This window comes from Gorilla gorilla, chromosome 11 (assembly GCF_029281585.2).
Source record: "Gorilla gorilla gorilla isolate KB3781 chromosome 11, NHGRI_mGorGor1-v2.1_pri, whole genome shotgun sequence".
Taxonomy (NCBI): Eukaryota; Metazoa; Chordata; class Mammalia; order Primates; family Hominidae; genus Gorilla; species Gorilla gorilla.
In genome coordinates this window covers 92,275,984-92,296,673 of record NC_073235.2, presented here as the reverse complement: position 1 = coordinate 92,296,673, position 20,690 = coordinate 92,275,984, and the positions used below count along the sequence as shown (strand labels likewise).

Genomic DNA, 20,690 nt, shown 5'->3' with positions numbered 1-20,690 from the left:
AATAACCAACTCCAAGGGACACTACGCAGCCCTTCTCTTATTTGACTCCCTGCAGCCCGACGCCCTCACAATTCTCTCATCTGGGAAGTGTCTCACTGAATGAATCTGTTTCATCCTTCTCCTTTGGTCTTTCTGCTTCCTCTCTGATGCCTCCTCTTCATTCTGGTTTGCTGGTTTCTCTCCTTTTCCTTATCCCGTATAAATGATGATGGTCCCCAAGTTCCATTATCAGCCCCCTTTTTCCTGCTGTCTAGTTACTCTTCCTAATTTCATTCACACCTATAGTTTCAACAACTACCCATACACCAGTGATGCTAAGATATAGCTGTATAGCTGCTATTTATTTCACTCCCCAGTGCTTACCATCTTCAACTGGCTGTCACAAAAATATTCTCAATCTCACCACATTCAAAACTTGGTAAAATATTTCATCCTACTTCTATCCTGCTAGCTCATCCTATACTCCTTTACTATGATAAGGGCTCTGCCAGCTACCTAGTCTGTTAAACCCATCTCCTCTTCTTAACCCTGATTATATTGATGTAACCCTGGCTGGTCTCCTAACACTAATCCTTCTCCTCTTTCAGTAAACCTCCACAACACCAAGAAGTTACATTTTTACAGTAGTAATTTAAGCACTTTTGGTCAGGACAGTGAAACAAATTCATGTGAAATCCCCTTCTCCGCCATTCCAACTGCAAATATATAACAGTGATAGATAAAATACAAATTTTCAAAAGGCCACCCACATAAAAGTAGTTAAAGATGTTATGACTGCAAAACATTTAACAGGGAGTGACGGCTAAGGTCAAATGTCCTATGTGGTCTAGGATCAGAAACAAGATGTGTCAGCTGGAAATTAAATTCTGGTACAGGAATAAGGACTGAAAACACCCCATTCAAGACAGGGGACTGAAATCTGTCTTTCCATTTAAAAAAGGGGGCTCATATAGCACCTCTTCTCCAAAAAAAAAAAAAAAAAAGTTTAAAAATACCGTGGCCACTGTCTGGAGCTGCTTGCCAGAGTCACAAGAAAGAACAGAGACAACTCCAAACCAAGAACAAGGCTAAGCCAAACTGCCTAAGAAAAGGGGCCTGTAAAAGCTTGGCAGGATGAGGCATGAATTACTAATATGATACCTGGTGTCAAATTGGGGCCGGCGAGTGAATTATCTGCCAAACTATGGGGAAGAAGTGGAAGTTGGGGAAAGCAAAAACAAAGCAACAAAAACAATAAACCTGCATTCAAGATGATTTTGAAATTAAATTTTCAAAGCATATAAAATATCAGAGAATTAGATAATTTTGTCTCAAGAAAGTAGAAATGATAGAGCAATATGAAAAGGACTTTGAAATTATTAGTATATGTAACATGCTTCTTAAAAAAGAAAAGTAGCGCACACTTAAAAAAAGGTAAAGAAATTAGAATTGGTAGCTATAAATCAAGTTTAGAAGAGAAGAATATGAAAACAAATAAATTGTAAATCCTAGAAACAAAATATATAGTTTTGGGAATTAAAATCAGGCAATGAGGAATTTATTCAGAACTTAGCATAAAGTAATGCAGAGATGGAAATGTCAAAGAGAAGACAGATGTCAAAAAGGATAACTTCAGGAGCTCCATCAAGCCCACAAAGTCACGATGGGAAATGCCTCACAAAAGCCACCAGAGCAGTGGCCCTGTTGAGATCACCACCAATAATTAGTTCTTCCCATGTGGGGTCCCTGCAGGAGGAAAAAAAAAAAAAGTTACCCTCACATTATGGGAAGAGATATATAAAGATTCTCCACATCCAAGGTTCCTAATGGCCAATGGCACTGTCATCCCAGACTAGTCAAGAGGCCTTGGTGGCCAAGTTGCACAACTTAAAGGCATATAATGGGGACAGAAGTGAGGTGAGTGAGGACAACCACTAACCAGCAGTGGCAAATAACTTAAGATTGCTTTTGGCCAGGGATGGAGAAAGGGCTCAAAGAAACTGTGATATAGGACCATTCTCCTTCAACCATATAAGCCCAGAAAGAATGGAGTGATAATGGGTAGCTGGTGGCAACATAAATACAACATCTTAGACACACAGTGCAATAACAGAAGAGGGATTTGGTTAGATGATCACTCTCACCAGAGAGACACTCAAAAGTTTATCATTCTGACAGCCCATGGAACTGGAACATTAACACATGCTTACCAAATTCCCTCAATCCACCATGAAAAAAAAACCACATAGAGGTGCAGCAAAAATTCTCATATCTATGATGGATTACTAGGACTCTTTATGCAATTCTATCTGTGCTTGCCCATTGAAAATAAAAATTCAATAGGTAAGCACAGATCTGGCAACACATCTCAAAACAGATGGGAGGAAAAGATTTCCAAGTACAGGACTGATTCATGCGATAGTCTCGTTCACTCATGAAATCATAGCTGACCAAAGTCTAGATCAGTGCTTTTCACACTTGAATGTGCACCTGGGGACCTTGTTAAAATGCAGATTCTGATTCAGTCTATCTGGGATGAAGCCCAGGATTCTTTATTTTCAATAAGCTTCCAGGTGATGCCAACACTGCTAGTCTTCAGACTAAATTATGATAGCTAGAATATCCAGGGCATGATGGTAAAGGTATCAAGTCTAGATCTCCTGCCATAAGCTGCCTGGGTTACCACTGTAGGCAACAAAGTACCACGAAGCTACGAGGAATCCAGCAGAATTCAGACAGTACCTTTGCCATCCCAAGTCAGCGACTGTAACCAGTTTGAAGTAGCACTGGAGTGTGTCAAAACTAGAAAACAACTCTTTAGGGAGCTCTGAAAAATAGGACCCATGTCACATCATGGCCAATACCGTAGCTGGCCACTAAGGTTGGCCTGAATTTTCCCCTGGCAAAGAAAATCCCAAGCATTACCTGAGTACAAGCTTCCATCCAAGATTTTAATAAAATGAGAAGCAACAATTAAGAACTCAATACTACAAAGAGAATGGGAAGGGACATAGTAGCAGAAGAGGTTTCAACAAATTATGAAAAATAATGGAAGAGAAGAAAAGAAGCCAACTGCTTAGCACAACTCCAGGAACAGAATTAGGACCTTAATTACTCAACACTCAAGTGGAACCTGACAGTGAATAAGCCCAGCCACAAACACCCTGTTCCCAATTAGATTTCCTATTCATGGAGAAAGACAAGAGAATTAGAGGACTGGAGGAAAAAGACCTGACAAGTAAAACAAAACTGACCTCCTAATAAACAGAAATTATTAAAGGAACAAATAATTTAAAAACAAAAACAATTATCTTTAGAGAGACCCAAGTTTTGTATCCATAAAACAGTATGTATGAAAAAGCAATAAAAAATACTCTTGGAAATTAAACATAATTTAAAAAAAAATCCACAGATGGTTTAAAAACCAGATCTCTCAAAACTTATGGAAAAAATTAAAGACGGGAAACCTGAGAAAAAACAATAGGAGAAAATTAACAGGAGGTCTTAATAACAATAGGGAGGTTCATAAAAAATAGAAATTATCGAAGTGATAATGGATGGAAGTATATAACCTGGGGCTGAGAAAGAAATGAGCCTTCAGATTCAAAAGATCCACATCAAATGCTCAGCACAATAAACAAATAATAAAAGACACACACTTAGACACATCCTTGTAAGGATAAAGGACAGATCCTAAGAACTTTCAAATAGAAGAAAACATATCATCTAGAAAAAAAGAAATGGGTGCTTTGGGGGGCTGAGGCGGGTGGATCATGAGGTCAGGAGTTCAAGACCAGCCTGTTCAACATGGTGAAACCCCATCTCTATTAAAAATACAAAAATTAGTCGGATGTGGTGGTGCGCACCTGCAATCCCAGCTACTCAGGAGGCTGAGGTAGGAGAATCACTTGAACCCGGGGGCAGAGGTTTCAATGAGCCGAGATTGCACCACTGCACTTCAGCCTGGGTGACAGAGCAAGAGACTGTCTCAGAAAAAAAAAAAAAGAAAAAAAAGAAGTGCAATGTATCGTTTCCCATTAGCAAAAATGGATAGTAAAAAAATACTCAAGACCTCAAAAATTAATTTCAATCTAAAAGTCTATGTCTGCCAGACTATCAACAAGCGAAAGTGCAAGATGAAATCATTCTCAGGCATGAAAATTTGGACTTATTTTTTACATTTGCTTGTTTTGAGACACGGTCTCTTTCTGGCCGAGGCTGGAGTGCAATGGCATGATCATAGCTCACTGTAACCTTTAACTTTTGGGCTCAAGGGATCCTCCCACCTCAGCCTCCCAAGTAGTTGGGACTACAGGCATGTACTACCATGCTTGACTAGTTTTTTTTTTTTTTTTTTTTTTGAGACGGAGTCTTGCTCTGTTACCCAGGCTGGAGTGCAGTGGCAAGATCTGGGCTCAATGCAACCTCTGCCTCCCGGGTTCAAGCAATTCTTCTGCCTCAGCCTCCCAAGTAGCTGGGATTACAGGCACCTGCCACCATACCCGGCTAATTTCTGTATTTTTAGTAGAGATGGGGTTTTGCCATGTTGGCCAGGCTGCTCTCAAACTCCTGACCTCAGACGATCCACCTGCCTTGGCTTCCCAAAGTGCTGGGATTACAGGTGTGAGCCACAACACCGGGCCAATTTTTGCATTTTTATTTTTAGAGACAGGGTCTTACTATGTTGCCCAGGCTGGTCTTGAGCTTCTGGCCTCAAGTGCCTCAGCCTCCCAAAGTGTTGGGACAGGTGTGACTCACCATGCCCAGCCACAGACATGAAAAATTACCTCTCATGTCCCCTCTTTCTGTGGAAGTTACTTAAAGATATGCCTCAGAAAAATGAGTATGGGGCCAGATGCAGTGGCTCACGCCTGTAATCCTAGCACTTTGGGAGGCCGGGGTGGGGAGATCACTTGAGGTCAGGAGTTTGAGACCAGCCTGGCCAACATGGTAAGACCCCATCTCTATTAAAAATACAAAAATTAGCCGGGTGTTGTGGCTGTAGTCCCAGCTACTCAGGAGGCTGAGGCAGGAGAATCGTTTGAACCTCGGAAGCAGAAGTTGCAGTGTGCAAAGATTGCGCTACTGCACTTCAGCCTGGGTGATAAAGCGAGACTCCATCTCAAAAAGAAAAAAAAAAGAAAAATGAGTATGAGTGCCAAGAAAGAGGAAGGCATGACATACCAGTAATAATGCAACCAACCATCATTCCTATAAAAAGATATCTGAAGATGAGAGTTGTGCAGAAGGCCTAAGATATGATCCAAATAAGAAATAAGTGGCGTCTAAGAACAATGACTTCAAAAAGACGTAATGAAATGGATTACCAACTACAGCTAGGATGACTAAGAGTTGGATTTTATTGCTAACATGATGAAGAAAACTTTTTCATTAAAAAAAAACTTTTGAAAATCCCAGAAAAAGCGAAAAACTACATAAGATAGTCCATTTATTAAGCAAAGAAAAACATGATAATTTTTGAGCAACTGATGGGAGTACAAGAACAGAGATTCCATTTAATCAGGGCTCTAGGAATATTCTCATTTGTATGGCATAAGAGATACAACAATGGATCTTTAGAGGTAAAATGTAATCCTACTACAATACTGGGCTTTTAACGAAGATTGTTTTATAGTCCATACAAGTTTTCAACTTTTAGAATCAATCTTCAGACAAAAGATAGAAGACTTAAAAAATGGCTACATAAGAAAATATGAGGCTGGGCGTGGTGGCTCACGCCTACAATCCCAGCACTTTGGGAGGTTGAGGCAGGCAGATCACCTGAGGTCAGAGGATCGAGACCAGCCTGGGCAACATAGTGAAATGATGTCTCCACTAAAAATACAAAAATTAGCTGGGTGTGGTGGCATACCCCTGTAATTCTAGCTACTAGGGAGGCTGAGGCATGAGAATCACTTGAACCCAGGAGATGGAGGCTGTAGTGGGCTGAGATCCCACCACTGCACTCCAGCCTGGGTGACAGAGTGAGACTCTGTCTCAAAAAAAAAAGAAGAAAAAAATTGTATATATAATTAAGCTTGAAAATATAAAACTATTGCTGATATGACTGAAAGAGGAAGGAGTAAGAAGAAAAGTTTGAGTTAAGAACGTCATCCAGTATTAGGGAGTAAAAAAGTACTATCTAAACTGATAGATCAAGAAAAACTTTTAGGTACATATTTGGAATGGGAAAGGTGGGGAAAAACTTTTTTTTTTTTTTTTTTTTTTTGAGATGGAATCTCACTCTGTCACCCAGGCTGGAGTGCAGTGGTGCAATCTTGGCTCACCGCAACCTCTGCCTCCTGGGTTCAAGTGATTATCCTGCCTTAGCCTCCCAAGTAGCTGGGATTACAGGCATGTGCCACCACACCTGGCTAATTTTTGTATTTTTAGTAGAGACAGGGTTTTACCATGTTGGCCAGGCTGGTCTTGAAGTCCTGACCTCAGGTCATCCGCCTGTCCCGGACTTCCAAAGTGCTGGAATTACAGGCGTGAGTCACCATGCCCAGCCAACTATTTTTCTTTTATAGTAGAAAGTAAACAGAAAAGATTCTAAATTGAACATAATTTTTTTGAAAATCAATGTAAGCAACAAAAAGAAAAGATAAAAAGGGAAGCAGGGCTGGGGAAAGAGGTTTAACATAAGCTCTGTATTGACTCTTTTACCTTACACACATATTTGATTAAAATATTAAAAGACTAACCTCTTGCCACTGTAACTCCGCCAAAGGGAAATATGTGAACAGCTTCATTAGTAAATCAGAATTATCTGAGAATGTTTTTGCAGTATACCTGAGATTCTTCAGAGTGGTACTGAAAGGATTCCATATTGTTCATAACAGCAGTCCCCAGAACTGACATGAGAGCCATCTTGTGATCTGATACTCTGCTTTTCTGCCAAATAACTGCCTAGGGACAAAAATGATACAGATAACTTTTAATACAATTTAGATTTACTAAACTCAAGAAGTCAGTATTTTATTCCTATATTTTGCATTCATCCTCAGCTTAAAATTTCAGTATCACTTAGAAGAGATTCATGAGCTATGAGGTCTGACAGAAGAAACTCTGGTTCTGAATTTTAGAAGCTGTCTATGTTGCAGTGTACAATCTATTTAACTTCCCTTTACCTTGGTTTTCTCCTCTTTACAAGATTTCTCAGAGTTGTTGGAAGATAAAAATCCATATGGAGAGAAGCACATATGCCTGTGCCTGGCATAAAACAGTTTCACTAAATATCGATTCTCTCTCCACCTCTAATCCTCACATTCAAAACACAGACTTCCGTGTATATTTAAAAACAAATTGCTGCTTCAAGTAAGGTATTACTATTTTACTGAGGATGATCAGCTATGTTACAGGATTTACATAAACAGTCAAACAGGTATAAAAATTTCGGAAAACGCATTCTTAATTAAATCATAATTTAAAATTACCTTTGTACCTTTGAAATAGAGAATTCACAAAATGTTAACTGAATCTGTAAACATAAAAGCTGAATAATGAGGCTGGATTTTTTCACTGCGAGTATGTTGGAGATGAGAGAGAAACAATAGGTTGTTTGCAGTGACTCACACCTGTAATCCCAGCACTGTGGGAGGCTGAGGCAGGCGGATCACTTGAGGTCAGGAGTTCGAGACCAGCCTGGCCAATATGGTGAAACCCTGTCTCTACTAAAAATACAAAAATCAGCTGTGTGTGGTGGCATACCCCTATAATCCCAGCTACTCGGGAGGCTGAGGCAGGAGAATCATTTGAACTGGGGAGGCGGAGGTTGCAGTGAGGCGAGAACACGCCACTGCACTCCAGCCTGGGTGACAGAGCGTGACTCTGTCTTAAAAAAAGAAAATAAGAAAAAAATATATATATACACACACACATATATGTGTGTGTGTATATATATATAAAAATACTTTGTATCTGCAAAATGTGAGCCCTTTTAAATTATCAGGCCCAGAGAGGCATTAAAATGATAGTAATTTCCCCCCTTGAGCTAAGTATTTATTGAAAACTGCTTGCTATTGCCACAAGTAGCCACTGACCTAACAATGCCACACACCAGACACCATAATCCATGCCCTATAGCTCAATGATGTATAGCTAATTACTAATCAAAATTCCTGACAAACAACTCTATCAACTCACTCTTTGTCTCCCTTTTTGCTTTTAAAAACCTGCTTGTAACAGAAGCCTAACGGAGCACTCCCCAAAGTAATTTGGAAGTGTGTCTGAGGCAGCTGTCCTCAACACTGGTTCAAATAAACTCTCAATATTAATTCTGCCTCAGCTTCTTCCTTTTAGGTCAACATGGGGTAGATTTTAAGACAATCATGGTCCAGAGAGACTAGACCAAGGTTTGACGGTGAAGTACATAATCAGATTTGACATACTGAAATTTCTTCAGTTCAACAAGGTCCAATTACAGTCAAATCCCTTGAGAAATCATCAGTACAGGTAGAATTCAACAAATTCACTTAGCAATTCCTAAGTCTGGAGGAAACTGTCCAAAGGGCTTGGGAGAAAACATCAATATCAGCATTAAAGGGGCAGGCACAGGAAGAAGAGGAACCTATAAGGAGTGGTCACAGAGGCAGAAAGAGCAGCAGCAAAGTGTGGTACACAGAATAAGGACGTTTTTGAAGAAAGTAGTCATCATGTTTCCAATGTTGAGTGAGTATGGTAGGAACAGACGTGGCTGGCTAAACGGCAATCAAGAGTGTGAGAACAGTTCTAGAGAAGTAAACGGAACCAATTTGGATAGTGACTATGGGGAGGATATAAAAAAAAGAACTTTTCTGAAACAAGTGTTTCAGAAAGTCTGGCTGGGAAATGCAAGAAGACAGGGAAATAATGAGGCAGGAATAGGACACATTTGACCAGGACACTGAAGGGGAAGAATGGGTATACTAGCAAGTAGGTTTGGAGACTCAGTGGCTGGAGGCTGAGAAAGCTCCCCTTTGTTCTAAAATGCAGAAAGGAGGTCTTTTGTTGAAAGCAAAATAACAGTGATTTAAATATTTGATGATTATGGAGGAGGTATAAAATAGCAGAATTTTATTACTCAGTTTCCTTAGCTTGGTTCACTGAAAAAAGGTTTTCAGTGAACCAAGCTAAGGAAACTGAGTAATAAAATACTGCTTCCCATTCTACATGTGTGAAGTTGCATTGTTTAACTATTTGAAAACCAATGATGTCCAGCACACTCTTGGGAGAGTCTTGTTTTCCTACAGTCTAAAAGAGGCAGAAGTCTATAACAGAGAAAGAGAGAGGAGACTGGACCAAAGGATTCTGGCCAAAGGAACTCCTTAACCATAACCAGGAATCTATGTAGTCAGGAAGTAGTGGTAATGATATTACGTATAATAAGACTAAAGGTGAAGTAAACAGACTCATGTTCTCTAACTGGCACATCAGGAATAGAAATGAAGGAATGCACTCTCCTGGACAAGGTGACAATAATCAATGACTCTGCTTGCTGATCTGTGCCATCTGCAAACCACTTTGTTTTTAGAGTCTCAAACAGCAACCTGCTTGGGAAAGCAGAGATAGTGTAACAACTACTCAATAAGACAAATAACTCAATATTTAGTGTAACAGGAAGATCTTTTACCTATTCCTAGAGTTGTATTGATACCAATCAGATAAGAGCTGAAATTTATGAAAATCTTATTCTTTGTTAGGTACTACTGTTCTAGAAACTATGTTTATTTTCACAATCATTTCAGGTAGGTATTATTATCTCATTTTACAGATGAGGAAACGGAAACTCAAAGAAATTGTTACACCCAAAGAAACAAAAATAGTAGGTCATGGAACCAAGATCCATACTCAATCTTTTTGGCTCTAAACATTCACTCCTTTTACTTTGCCAATATTTATCCCCTGTCTAGTCAATGACAACAACAATTTAGAACCAACTCCAGACTCTAATTGGGAATTCTCAAAAAGTAAAGGGTCTGACTGACAAATGCATTTTTCATGTATGATTATCCCCCATGGCCTTGTGATAACGCTATGTAATCTCCAATTGAGGGTACCAGTGAAGACAAAACAAAATTATTTTTATCCTATTCAAATAAATAATCTGCTTTTAGGGGGGCAAGGAGTACACTGGGGTTCTCAACTCAAAAAAAGCACATTAGAATAGTAAAGTCCAAAAAAGATTGAAAGCTACTATTCTAGCATCCTAAAGTCAGAATATTTTTGAGAATATAGTTCTTGGTAACAACCTTAATCATATTATGCAGATCCTTATACCTAAGGATTTATAAATTCTCAAAAATTTGCATTCATTTTCATACAGATATGCAATAATTAGTATCATAATGCACAGCAAAATAGCAGAGCTAAAAAATAATTCAGGTATTTCTCCATCCTAAATTTCAACTTTTCACTATTATTGCTTTCAAAGTGACCTGTATAAGAAAAAAGACATAAAGTATGTTAAATTAAGTTTAGCCTAAAGTTGCCTCCTTGTATATTTTACATTTGGCCTATAAGTTTCTCCATACATAGTGAAATGTAACCTAAATGGATGTGTCAACAGGCTATAACCTACTCTTGTACCAATCACAAAGTTTCGGCCAATCACAGGCAGCCAACTGTTCAAACTGTGTTCAAATAAGGCAAACACTAAGTTATAACCGATCCAGCTGTTTCTGCACCTCACTTTGGTTTTCTGTCCATCACTTTCATTTTTTTTTTGTCCAGAAATAACATCTGACCATGCAGCAGCCCTGGACTTGCTCTGAAATTACTCTGGCTCTGGGAGCTGCCTGATTTGTAAACTGTTATTTGCTCAAATAAACACCGTTAAATTTAGTTTATCTAAAGTTTTTCTTTTAACAAGTATATGAAATCAAAGTATAAAAATAAATTGTATACAATTTTAAATTTAAGGTATAGGTTCAATGTGTATATTGCATTTCTAAACAAAATTATGGTATGTTTTGTTAATTACATTTCAAGGCCAATGAAGTAGACTATTTAAATTTGGAATTGCTCCAGGAAATGGGATGTAGAGTCACCATAAGCATATTTTAATCCCTTAATTTCGTCTCATACTATAACATAAAATACTTTGGTTAAATTAAAAATTTTAAAGTAACTAATTTTGAGTTTGTTCAACAAATACATATTGAGCATCAATTTTGTTCCAGATTCCATACTAAAATCTGGGAATATAAAGATAAAAGGACAAGGTCCCAGCTCTAAAGGAGCTAAAAATATAAAAAGAAAGCAAAATCTTAAAATAATTATAATACATTATAAAAACTACTATTACATAGCACAGTGGGAGCATCGTAGAAGAAACCTAAGTCAGTTGCACAGAGAAGCCGCAAGTACAATCAGACTTGACAGGAGTTTGTCTCTAAGACAAATCACAAGAAGTGCATTCCTGACAAATAGGATAGTACATGCCAAATCATGAACATATAGAGAGAATGCCTTGCTAGAGATGAAACTAGACAGATAGGGGCTAAATCACGAATGACCTGGCACATCGTGCAAAGGGGTTTATAGTTTCCCTTACGTGCAATGTAGAGTCACTGGATAAATCTAATTGGGAAAATACCATGATCAGAGATAGCTATTAGAAAAAGATCTTTGGCAAGAATGATTTAGTGAGAACTGAAACTATAGCAATATGATTTTTATAAAATGTGATCATAGGCCAGGTGTGGTGGCTCGTGCCTGTAATCCCAGCACTTTGGGAGGCCAAGGCGGGTGGATCACTTGAGGTCAGGAGTTCAAGACCAGCTGGCCAGCATGGTGAAACCCCATCTCTACTAAAAATAAAAAAATTATCCAGGCATGGTGGCGGGCACCCATAATCCTAGCTACTCGGGAGGCTAAGGCATGAGAATCACTTGAACCCAGGAGATGGAGGTTGCAGTGAGCTGAGATCGCGCTACTGTACTCCAGTGTGGGCAACAGAGAGACAGACTCTGTCTCAAAAAAAGAGAAAAAAAAGTGATTGTATTCCTCCAACTCAGAGACTCTCAACTTTTACGAAAGACATGCAAAACTGAAAGTTCACATTCAAAAAATATTCCGATAGGTGACCTGAGGACTGTGTGTAATTAATTCCTAATATACTAGCTATCATGCTACAGCTTTCTCTTCCTCTTGCAAAAGTTCAGTGGAATGCAAGTCAGTGAAACTGACGTTGACAGGATTATTCCCTTAGGTTTTTTTCGTTTGCTTTTTAAGATAAACCATTTGCAAACTTTGGTACTTTACTAGTATTAATATACTGCGGCTGAAAATTACTGGGCTGTGTTAACAGAACCACCACTCTGGTAGGAGGAAAAGAGAAAACAGGGACAGACTAAAGGGTACGAAATGGGCTTGATGACTGACTCCATGTGGAGAGGGAATAAAAAGAGAAGAATCGAGAATGCCTCCCAGATTTCTGACCTGGGAAACTGGAATGGTGGTAGTAACACTCAACAAGATAAGAAACTCAGAAGAGCAGGATTGGTGGCAGGAAGATGATGAGTTCAGCTTGTTCAGTGTTGAGTGTTGAGTCTCTGGTACCAAGAACAGTACCAGACACCTAGTAAGGCCCACTAAATACTTACTCGTTAAAGGAATGAGCAAATAAACACATTTTTTTTTCCCTAGGGAAAAATAACCCCAGTAGAGTTGAAAACTAGCTGTTTTTAGAGATAAGGCTGCTAGTTGTCACACCACCATACCTGTTAAAATTACACTTTTTGTCTACTACTTGACCTAAGGAAATCCAAACCAATCTTTGCTTTTCTTTCCTCTTAACATAACAGTTTAAGGTATAATTCATATACTCTACAATTCACCCACTTTAGATTTATAATTCAATGGTTTTTGGATTATTCACAGAGCTGTGCAACCAACAGCATGATTTAATCTTTGAACAATTTTATCAGTCCAAAAAGAAATCCTATATCCATCATCAGTGACTCCTATCCCTTTTCAATCACTAATCTATCTTCTCTCTATATAAAATTTGCCCACTTAGGATATTTCATATATTTCATATATTCCATAAATGGAATCATACAATACATGGTCTTTGATTGGATTCTTTCACTTAGCATAACCTTTTCAAGTTTATTTATATCAGTACTTCATTCCTTTTAAATGGCTGAATAATATTCCATTGTAGATAATACATTTGAATTATCCTTTTATGAGTTGATGAGCATTTGAGTTGTTTCTACTTTTTGGCTATTATAACTGATGCTGCCATAAACATGCATGTTCATGTTTTTATGTTGGCATATGTTTTCATTTCTCTTGGGTATAGGTCTATGAGTGGAACTGCTGGGCCACATGGTAGCTCCATGTTTTTTGAAGAACTGCCAGACTGTAATCTTTGCGTGCACATGCACTCTGGAAAGGCAAACTACTGGCTTCTGCTATTATGGCTCTAGTTTTAAGCCAGCCAACAATTAGGCAGCTAATAATTTAAGGAACAATGTTCAAAACTAAAGGAAGTAGATAAGGTTCTGAATAATCTGCAATTATAGGAAATGAAATGTCCCCTGCTTCATACTTTCCACATCAGAAGTTCCTTATGACAAAGAATAGCTGAACCATAAAAACTTATTCACAAGGCTAAGGTGGGAGGATCACTTGAGGTCCGGAGTTCAATACCAGACTGGGCAACATAGTGTGACCCTGTTTCTATAAAAAAAAAATAAAAAATTAGCTGGGCATGGTGGCCCATGCCTGTAGTCCCAGCTACTCAGGAGGCTGAGGTGGGAGTGGCTCACCCTGCACTCCAGCTTGGGTGACAGAGCAAGACCCCCTCCCTAAAAAGAAAAAAAAAAAAACACCAAACTTATTCACAAAAAGTGTACCTCTTTAAAGGAATTCTAACTCTCTGATATTGACATTTTTAAAATAAAGCATTCAAGGAAATATTCCAAAAAACTAATGTTTTAAAATTCCTGCACTGAATATAGCTAAAAAGCCTGCGGTGTTACTAATGTAAACATCATCCTGTTTATTTTAGTTTATATTAGATGCCTTAGATACAGATATAAATCTTAGCTGCTGATTAATGCAAGGATGCTATTTCACTGCCTGACCTGCTGAATAGTTAGTATACACAACCGTAAAAAGATCACTTCAGGAAATTGGTCCTAGAAAAAGCTGTGAAACATGAGAACTATGCAATGTGATTTCACTTTAAAGTAAACATGCTAGGAGTCCGGGAGCATTATTTCACACTAGGCAATTTTTATTGCATCAGATCGAGGGGCTAATTTAAGAGCATTTTCTAAACTAGTTACACTTGGGCTAGCAATAAATAATAGTGATCTGCCAACAAGTAAAATCTTCTCATTGGGCAACTAAGATTCATTTTCAAAACAGGACCCATCACTAAAAAACTAAACTATAAAATGTGATGAATAAAAACTGGGAATACTGGGAATTCAGAATACAGTATTCAGTTTGCTTTCTCTACCGTTTCATCAATTCTATGTTATTTTCAAAAACAGAGATTTTCTTTTCACTTCCTGAAGGTTTAGTTTGCTTTCTCTACCGTTTCATCAATTCTATGTTATTTTCAAAAACAGAGATTTTCTTTTCACTTCCTGAAGGTTTTTGTAAATCTTGCCCTTAGGCCGAAAGCTTAACATGTGCTAAAAATACACACAAACCTCCATATGTTTTCTATCTAGGTCACACAAAGTTGGAGCACCTGGATGTGCCAACTAAGAATCTGACTCTAGTCAGTATGATGACAGTGCAAAAACACCTCAAAAATATATTATTACATGCACACCATCTTAGGTTTGAAGTTAGCCAAATATATCTTGCCCCTAATTCCTACCTCACTGACATACGCTACTTGAAGAAAATGAACTTAGATGAGAATACTCGATATTTAATTAGTAAACCTCAATTGTTTGTAAAGGCAATCTGTGATAAAGAGAAATGTAGGCTGCACACACATGATGCATAGTTAAGTGAATAGTACAATGCTAAAACTGCTTGAGCAAAGTCAACTCCTTCTAAATAAAGAGGATATATTATTGGCCTAGACTGCAGCCAAAATTCTTGCAAATTGTAGGCACAGATGTACTAAATTCATATTTGGATTTTTTTTTTTTTTTCACCAAACAAGAAGCAGCACCAATGAATTTTTTTTTTTTTTTTTTTTTTGAGACAGGGTCTTATTCTGTCACCCAGGCTAGAGTACAGTGGTGTGATCATAGTTGACAGCAGCCTCAGCCTCCTGGACTCAAGGATTCTCCTGCCTCAGCCTCCCGATTAGCTGGGACTACAGGTGCACACTACCACGCCCAGCTAATTTTTTTGTATGTTTTGAAGAGAAAGGGTTTCACCATGTTGCTTAGGCTGGTCTTGAACTGGACTCAAGCGATCCTCCCACCTTGGGCTCCCAAAGTGCTGGGATTACAGGTGTGAGCCACCATACCCAGCCAAATTTCTTAAGTACCATAAGTTTACTTCTAAGATCTTACAAGTTACTATAAATAGATCTATATCTATTATTATTTACTCCTGCGTATGTACTTGCACTGACTCTGACTCCAAAAAGTACAGAGGCACAAACACAATATTTAAAAGGTTGTTTTTTCCCCCACATTGGCAACACAGGAACAATATGAGCTATAGCAGCTTACCACTAAGACACTGCTAAATGTTTTGAATTCAGTATAAAATTATAGATTATTCCATCACAGTATCAATACTATTGTTAAAAGAACAAACCACATTCTACTGACATAATAAACATTAATATGAATTGATTATTGCTAAGCAGCCTCAAACTTTCAAAAATGATTGTCTTGGTAAAATTCATGCAGTACAAATGAGTTCTAAAATCTCTTACTCTTATTTAATTTTATATTCTTTTCTTGAAAGAGAACATGCATAATTATTTTTCCTGAAGGTTGCAAAGAAATTAATAGACATTTTACCTAAAGAGGGGGCAGTTTATAGGAGCTAGGCAGATGAAAGATAAAGACAAGAATAATTTTTTCATTCTACCTTTTCATACATTTTTGGGTTTTCAACCATGTAAAGGTATGATCTTTTAAAAAATTAAATAATAAGCTGGGCATGTTGGTTCAGGCCTGTAATCCCAGCACTTTGGGAGGCTGAGGCAGGAGTTCAAGACCAGCCTGGGCAACACAGTGAGACCCTGTCTCTACAAAAAATTAAAAAATTAGCCAGTTATGGTGGCATGCACCTGTGTTCCTTGCTACTCAGAAGGCTGAGGTAGGAGGATCACTTGAGCCCACGAGTTTGAGGCTGAAGTAAGCTATGATCATGCCTCTGCACTCAAGCCTGGGCAACAGAGTGAGACCCTGTCTCTAAAAATAAAATGAAATAGAATAAAACATTAATAAAAATGTAAAGGTATAAAGTTGATCTCTGCATAACTTTCAAAGGGATATTGTTGAGACTCATTTCTTTGCAGTCTTTAAAAACAAGAAAGATTATTTCCAATTCGTAATCAAAACTTATTTACATCGGAAATATTTTTCTTGCCTAGACCCTCTTCTCCATTCCTTGTGTAACTTCCCAGACAACGGAATCATTTTCCACATTCTTAACAACAATTAAACATAATTTAGTCCATCCTCCAACTGCAATGAGAATTATCTTATTTTGTTAGTCTCCTACTGAAATGTCTCATTTACTTCCCTCTTGGTCACTTCAACAAGAAGTACACATTCCCATGTAAGATACACAAGGTCCTTCAGAATCTGGCTCCAAGCAAGCTTCGTAGCCTCATCTCATTTCTTAGACAAGCTTTCTCTGACCTCTGATGACTCCCTGACATTGCACATGCTGTTCTCCCTGCTTTGAATACCTCTGCCCACATAGTCTTTCCGAAGAACCAGTCTTAAGGCCACTTCCTCTAATAATCCTTTTGGAATCTAATCAGATTTTAAACAATATTCACATCAATGACAATAGCAATTAACCTCTACTGAGTACTTATGGAGCAGGCACTGTGCTGTGAATGCTTTCTCTCATTTAAAAACCTTACTCTGTAAGGTAGGTACTATTATTCCATTTTAAAGAGACAAAGAAATTGAAGCCTAGACACGTAATGTAAGCCAGTTAGTGGCAATATGTAAGGTCAGAACTGGAAACTATGCTCGAGTCTATTTTATTGATATGTAGTTAAGTAAGTTCTTCCTAAGGATGAAAGGAAGATTGTGGTGGTCTCTGAAAGTTCTACAATTTTTTCCTCAAAAGTAAAAATCTTGAAGATCTAAAGCACTTTATATAACAAATAAAGGAAAAAAAGATTAATTAAGAATTATTCTCATCCATCAAGACAAGTCTCCCACATAGTGCTGCTACAGGTATGGTTTCTTCCAGCAGGGAAGTAGCGGGGGTTCAGGTTTTTAAAAATAATCATATCATTATAACATTTAAAGTTTATAAGCAAAGCCTAATGAAAAAGTATCAGTTGGTATATATGAAATATTTCATTACCCAAACGAAAATGAATTTACTTCTTTTTTGTTTTTGAGACAGAGTCTCACTCTGTCACCAGGCTGGAGTGCAATGGCGTGATCTCGGCTCACTGCAATCTCTGCCTCCCAGGTTTAAGCAATTCTCCTGCCTCAGCCTCCCGAGTAGCTGGCACTACAGGCGCGTGCCACCATGCCCAGTTAATTTTTGTAGTATTAGTAGAGACGGGGTTTCACCATGTTGGCCAGGATGGTCTCTTGACCTCATGATCCACCTGCCTCGGCCTCACAAAGTGCTGGGATTACAGGTGTGAGCCACTGCACCCGGCCATAAATTTACTTCTTATATTAACTATATTTAAATAACTAATGGAAAGCAAATTTTGTTTCTTATACTAGCCAGCTCAAGCTTTAACTTAAATATAGGTCGCTGCAACTACGAGAAAAGCTCAACACTATTCTATGAGAAGCAAATCAACAGTAAGTTTACTCAAATTTCACACAGAAAAGGAAGAAGAAAAAGAAGTTAATGTGTGTTTTTAGACATTGGGGATGAATTTTAAAAACGTACCTTTTAGAACTCTCTTGGCCCACTTACCACATTAAAATGTGTAACATTCTGTTTTCAAGAACAAAGCTGGCAGAGGGAGATGGTTGGTCTTGACACTAGTAATAATATTCAGGAGCTGTTCAATACAGTAGTATCCATTTTTGTATTTTATTATTTAAAATACATAATAAAATGATTTAGGAATAGGAGACTACTATTTAAGTAACAAATATTTCAATAACTGGCCTTCTAAAGTTCACTACCTACCTTTCAAACAGCACTAAACTTAGGTAAATACGACAATATTTGAAGCTCTCTTCTCTGCCTCTATATTATCTGTACTTCTTAATACTGTTTAAAGAAAACGTGACCAGGTGTGGTGGCTCACACGGTCAGGAGATCAAGACCATCTTGGTTAATACAGTGAAACCCGGTCTCTACTAAAAATACAAAAAATTAGCTGGGCATGGTGGCACACGCCTGTAGTCCCAGCTACCCGGGAGGCTGAGGCAGGAGAATCGCTTGAACCCAGGAGGCGGAGGTTGCAACGAGCCGAGATTGTGCCACTGCATTCCAGCCTGGGCGACAGAGTGAGACTCCATCTCAATAAAAAAAAAAGAAAACCCTTCTGGTCAGCCTTGCTGATAAGTTCTTCAGTCTTTGAACCCTGAGGCAATTGCTCATTTCTAACATATTTCACTTTACAGAAAAGGTTACTCACAAATCAAGCTGCTATTGCTTTGTAACAACATAGCAGTATTTGATTTCAGCCTTTACTCTCTATTTTCATTTAATAGAACACCCTATAGATTACATTGTTTTTCATTCAAAATGAAGCCATCCCAATCATCTTTTCTGCATTACAACTCCATCCTCTACATGATTCTTAAGTTATTCTCCTTCGTATTAAGACCAAACGCACAGATACTGAGCTTATAACACTCCCATCAGCTAGCTCCCTGGTACCTAACCAATGTTATTTCCCTTCCCATACAACCTATTTTGTTCAGGCAAACATCTCAACAATATGGTTCTTTATTCTACTTCTGTGCCTTTTTTCAAAACAACAAGTTTTAAGGGTAACAAATAACATCCATTGGGAGGCCGAGGCGGGAGGATCATTTGCAGTCAGGAGTTTGAGACCAGCCTGGCCAACATGGTGAAACCCCATCTCTACTAAAAATACTAAAATTAGCCAGAAATTGCTTGAACCTGGGAGGCGGAGGGTGTAGTGAGTTGAGATCATGCCACTGCACTCCACCCTAGGCAACAGAGCAAGATTCTGTCTTAAAAAAAAAAAAATTTTAAATTTTAAAAAATAAATACTATCCAGCCTAGAGCTGATTAGCTTTTCTCTCTGAATTGACTAGTTAACAACTCTCTACTGGTGCAGTAACAATTTCACTTTAAAAGTTTTGTTTCTATAAGCTTCTTTTAGGAGTAAAATCAAAATTATGTCAGTGCAATTCATGAAGGTGATACATTATAGGAGAAACTCAAATGTGTGCATTCAGGGTTTAAAAAAGGATGCAGTATTATTTCCTTAGGCATATAAGTTAAATAAATCAGTTATCTTCAAACCTTTTCTGGTCCTTTTCTACTCACAGCTAGTCCCATTGATTCTTCCTCATAATAGCTATAAAAGAAAATAGACACTTTGTGCTTTTCACATCTGATGTGTTTGTCTGAATTCAGGCCCTTAGAGCCTACAATTTATAGCAGCTTCCTAAATGTTTATGGTCTCCCTAGCTCCTCCCTGTAGAGTACTGCCAAACTGACTTTCAAAGGTAGCAGCATCTTGATCATGTCAATTCCCTACTTAAAAACTTTTAATGGCTTCCAATTTTCTCATTTAAAAAGTTTAAATTGCTGGATTTATCTTCCTCTATTCTCTCATATTAAATACCAACTCATTTAAAGAAACCTCTTCACTGCCTCTAAATGTGCTCTCCTGCCTATATAGGTATTTTATGTTTAAACTATTTCTCTATCTCTACTTAGAATAATCTTGACCATTTTATCCACATAACCAAATTCTGCTGTAACAAAATTTTCCTATAACCCAACCACCTGGGGGTCATAGATGAAAATCACGTTCAGAGTTGTTCCTACTCCACTGAATGAATACCACCCACCTACCAAGTGGCCAGGCTCACCCCTCCCTTTTTGGTGACTTTCTAGAAGTCTCCCAACCAATAGAAGTGGGAAGTGTCTAGAGTATGAGAGCTAATACTTGCTGTTTTGCTATCTCTCTGTCCAGTTGTTACCTTTAATCTACACTGATACCATCTGCTTCTGGATCTCAGGTGCTTTAAGGCCTACGCTTACAGTCCAGTTGGGCTGGTGCCACCAGCATCTCAGCCCTTGATCCTGTTGTCAGCCCTCATTCACTTGACATGTTTTTTGAGCACCCACTTGAGGCACTACTGTAAGCACTAGGGATACGACAGTGAAAAAAGAGCCAAAGTCCTTCCCTTCAAGGAAATTATATTCTAGAGGAGGAGAGAGAATAAATCAAGATAAATAAAATATATAGCATATTGGATACTGATAAGTTCAAGAAAAATAAAGCAGGAAAGTGGGGAAGCGGGGGGACAGGGGAAATGGTTGCAATTTTAGGAAGGCTAAAGAAAGCCTCACGGAGAAAGTTTAAGTGAAGACCTAAAAGTTGAGGATTGAACCAGTTACTTGAGGGAAAATGTTCTAGGCAAGGA

The 20,690-nt window shown here is 38.2% G+C and overlaps 1 protein-coding gene across 10 annotated transcripts in view; it reads right to left on the bottom strand.

Moving 5' to 3' along the window:
- Positions 1-20,690, bottom strand: part of PMS1 (PMS1 homolog 1, mismatch repair system component) — a 94,168-nt gene that overhangs the window by 26,664 nt on the left and 46,814 nt on the right. For all 10 annotated transcript variants that reach the window (XM_019022020.4, XM_055379219.2, XM_019022021.4 and 7 more), the window contains one exon: positions 6,772-6,888. In XM_019022020.4, coding sequence (XP_018877565.3) covers positions 6,772-6,888 — 117 coding nt within the window. The remainder of the gene's footprint in view (positions 1-6,771; positions 6,889-20,690) is intronic.